The sequence below is a fragment of the Cucurbita moschata genome, unplaced genomic scaffold (assembly GCF_002738365.1).
Source record: "Cucurbita moschata cultivar Rifu unplaced genomic scaffold, Cmos_1.0 Cmo_Scf00013, whole genome shotgun sequence".
NCBI classification, from domain to species: domain Eukaryota; kingdom Viridiplantae; phylum Streptophyta; class Magnoliopsida; order Cucurbitales; family Cucurbitaceae; genus Cucurbita; species Cucurbita moschata.
In genome coordinates, this window is record NW_019268529.1 from 180,491 (window position 1) to 184,294 (window position 3,804).

Genomic DNA, 3,804 nt, shown 5'->3' on the forward strand with positions numbered 1-3,804 from the left:
AGAGAAGTATGCGGCAAAGAACCGGATCCATACACGAGGACACCGGATCCGCTCTCCCCACAACTCTCAACTGCCAGGGCATTACGGTCATTTCCATTTTGACCTTTTATTGTTGTTTCTAATATTTACTCGCGAGTAACCGGCCAGTGCGGCCATATTGTATGACCGTACAGAGGGCATTCTAAATTCAATCGCAGCCATTCAATCCCAAAAGCCGAACAAGAGCCGCAGGATCGAAAAGGAAATCCAACGGCCAAAATTAAGCCACTAGAACCTTATAAATTATGTAATAGTTGCTCTTTAAATCATTCAGCTCTGTTTTCAACCTATCAAATATCAATCCCGTGCCTGTTTCGTGCCATTTCTGTGACCAGTGCTCGCTTGTTTGATTTTGTGCTTTCAAGGTTGGCATTTGATTTTCATTTTTGATTTCGTTCGATTTCATCGATTTATCAATCAGTTTCTGCGAATTGATTTGTTTTGTTTGTAAAATCTCAGTGATGGGGAAGAGCTACCCGGCTGTTAGCGAGGAATACCAGAAGGCTGTAGTGAAGGCGAGGAGGAAGATTAGAGCTCTCGTTGCTGAGAAGCACTGCTCTCCTCTAATGCTTCGTCTCGCGTCGGTTTCTCTGTCCGATGATGATTGAATATGAATCGTTGATTGTCAATGGCGATGATTTACTCTGGCTTTGTGATTGCAGATGGCACTCTGCCGGAACGTATGATGCTAAGTCTAAGACGGGAGGTCCCTTCGGAACGATGAAGCACGCAGCGGAACTCGCACATGGTGCTAACAATGGCCTTGACATCGCTGTTAAGCTGTTGGAGCCGATTAAGGAACAGGTGCCGATCCTTTCATACGGTGACTTCTATCAGGTATAGCGTTATTATTGTGATCGTTTATTTTCGCACATTTCGTTAAATATTACTGTGAAAAAATGAAATCGTTGTGTTGAATGTGAAACCGAGAGAAAATTAATGGTGTAATGTTTCTATCTTCTTATATAGCTCGCCGGGGTTGTTGCGGTTGAAATTACCGGTGGGCCCGAGGTTCCGTTTCATCCTGGCAGAGTGGTACGTTAAGCTTTACCAGACACGATATCCGTTTTTTTTTATTCTATTTGTCAGACTGTTTTAGTGCCTGCTGCCTGCTACCAGTGGATTCCTGATTATGCTATCATTATTAGGATCATGTTCGTGGTGTAATTAGTGTTTGAAGCTCTTTTGTGATGGTTTGCTAATCCGTCGATTTTCTATTCGCGAAAGATGAACGGATCGTCGAGAGATTTATTCAACGTTGCTTTGTTTTCTTCATAGAAATTCTGATTGCCAAGCCTATGATCTGTTTTTTTTTCCATCAATAATCATCCATATAGTTCTATTGCTTGTATTGTTTGATTTGTCCGCAAGAATTCATTCATGTAGCACCGTTATCTTGTACTTCATTTGAATGCTGATTATATCCTTGGCATTTCCCGACATCAGGACAAGCCTGAGCCTCCGCCTGAAGGCCGCCTTCCCGATGCCGGAAAAGGTTAGTACATTTGGAGTAGCTTCAGAGATTTCTTCTAAAGTTTTACGCGGTATTAATTAATTCATTCTGTACTACAGATCATATTTATGATCACGACAGCAACATTCAAGAATTATATAGGATTCTTAGGATGAGGGATTATATACCACTTAGAGTGCTGGAATTTTCCCATACTTTTGATGCTAAACCATTTATTGTAGCCCTACGCACAATGAACTAGGACCTAATCTAACCATTTTTTCTTAGGATGTGATCATTTAAGGCAAGTTTTCTACACAATGGGTCTAAGTGACCAGGACATCGTTGCTCTGTCTGGTGGTCACACACTGGTCTGTTCATTTCTGAATCTCTTTGATTGCGTCTTTAAAAACTGTTTTTATTGGCAGGGTCATGACTATGTTCTTATTTTCAGGGAAGAGCTCACAAGGATCGATCTGGGTTTGAAGGTCCTTGGACATCCAATCCTCTTGTCTTCGACAACGCATACTTCAAGTGAGTTTTGCTTTCCAACTGAAATCAATCTCGATAATATACAGATTCCATTGTGAATATTAGGCAATTTTGTTCGTCATATCAGGGAGCTCGTATCTGGAGAGAAGCAAGGGCTTCTTCAGCTGCCATCTGATAAGGCGCTTCTGACCGATTCCGTCTTCCGTCCTCTTGTTGAAAAATATGCTGCGGTATATCAATCTCTCACTTGACAAAAATATCGATTACGTTTTGAAGTTTAGTAATGATTAGTCGGTGCTTTGTTAACATGTTTTGTCGAGGATTGTTGGAATACCTCTCCATTAGTATGGGATTTTTTTGGAAAATTAAAAAAAAGCCACGAGAGCTTATGCTACTAAGTAGACAATATCATACCATTGTTGGAGAGTGATGCCACGAGAGCTTATGCTTAAAGTGGACAATATCATACCATTGTGAAGGGTGTTATTTTATATAGGGAATGATCATTAGTTTATAAATAAGGAGCACATCTCCATTGGGAAGAGGCTTCTTGGGGAAGTCAAAGTAAAGTCACGAGAGTTTATGCTTAAAGTGGACAATATCATACTATTATGGACAGTCGTGATTTCTAACATGCTTTCCCTTCATCAGGATGAAGATGCCTTTTTTAAAGATTATGCAGAAGCTCATCTGAAGCTCTCCGAGCTGGGGTAAGTTCAAATTCTAATTCGAATCAAACATATCTCCTTTGGGATGCTGGAAGTGGCTGCATGACCAAACATTTTGACGCCTTTGCAGATTTGCGGATGCTTAAATGCCCCATAAATTCAAACGCCGACCCTCGGAAGCTTTTTTGCTGTTACTGATATTAGATTTCTTGAATTCGCTGGCAATTTGGAGAGTTGGTTTATGTTGTTTAAGTATGTTTTTTGATAGCTTAATTGGTCTTGCCTTTTGGCGGTTGCACAAGGTAAGCTTGCGGGACTTTCCTTATGAAAAATAATACCACCAGCTGTTACTATTTTCCCCAAACTTGCCCATTTTCGAAGTTACTATTTTGCAGTAGAATCATGATTGTTTATCCCTTACAAATTGTGGATTATCTAGTGCTTAATGAGACACTAAACGTCTACATTTATGAATTTAAAAATATGTTAATATATTAATCACACAAATTTGAGATTTAAAATGTGACTTTTTGGTAGAACAGAATAAATAAAAAAATAAAAATTTGACATTTTAAAAGTTAAAAAATCAATTATGCACATTTTTTAAAAATTATTTCTAAAGATTATTTAAGATTATTTTTTTTTTATCACATTTTTTCATTTGTATCTAAGTCATTTTACAATATTCTTTATTTCCATTGAGATGGTAAAAAGTTTATAAACGGATTTTTTCTTTTGATAGCATGTCCTTTTAAACCTTTATTTTTCCTTTCCATTTACTTGGATCTCTTCTATTTCATTGATTTTCATTTTTTGATAGCATGTCATTTTAAAGTATAATTCATCATTTGTTTTTTGGATCTCTTCCATTTCATTGATTTTGTTCGGATCCTCCTTTTCTTCCGAAAAAAAAGGAAGGAGAAGTATTTTCTTCGGTAGATCCCTCTTGTTTCTGTTTAGTCCCCTCCGTTTCTTTCAGTTTCTTAGGAAAGTGACGGTGTCTTGCCTAAATAGTAGACATAATTGAAAATATAGACTTTTATGGACTAATGTAATATTTATTTTTACCATTCTATTACTGTGAACTTGTTCTTGGTTATGGTAATTTTAATTTTTTTGTTTTTACATTTTAATTAAGATAACATCTTAGTC

The 3,804-nt window shown here is 37.6% G+C and overlaps 1 protein-coding gene across 1 annotated transcript; it reads left to right on the forward strand.

Moving 5' to 3' along the window:
- Positions 1-319: 319 nt before the first annotated feature.
- LOC111451461 (L-ascorbate peroxidase, cytosolic-like) lies at positions 320-3,016 on the forward strand. Its single transcript, XM_023091898.1, has 10 exons — positions 320-404; positions 499-619; positions 702-876; positions 1,009-1,074; positions 1,486-1,534; positions 1,781-1,863; positions 1,947-2,026; positions 2,112-2,214; positions 2,636-2,694; positions 2,783-3,016. Exons 2-10 carry the CDS (start codon positions 501-503, stop codon positions 2,796-2,798), a joined length of 750 nt encoding a protein of 249 aa, XP_022947666.1. The 5' UTR covers positions 320-404; positions 499-500; the 3' UTR covers positions 2,799-3,016.
- The last annotated feature ends 788 nt before the right edge of the window (positions 3,017-3,804 follow it).

Bases quoted from the DNA above. Each gene is read 5' to 3' on its own strand.
- LOC111451461 (XM_023091898.1), top strand. From the start codon at position 501: ATGGGGAAGAGCTACCCGGCTGTTAGCGAGGAATACCAGAAGGCTGTA. The intron at 877-1,008 runs GTATAGCGTTAT...CTTCTTATATAG, and splicing joins CATACGGTGACTTCTATCAG to CTCGCCGGGGTTGTTGCGGT. The intron at 2,027-2,111 runs GTGAGTTTTGCT...TCGTCATATCAG, and splicing joins TTCGACAACGCATACTTCAA to GGAGCTCGTATCTGGAGAGA.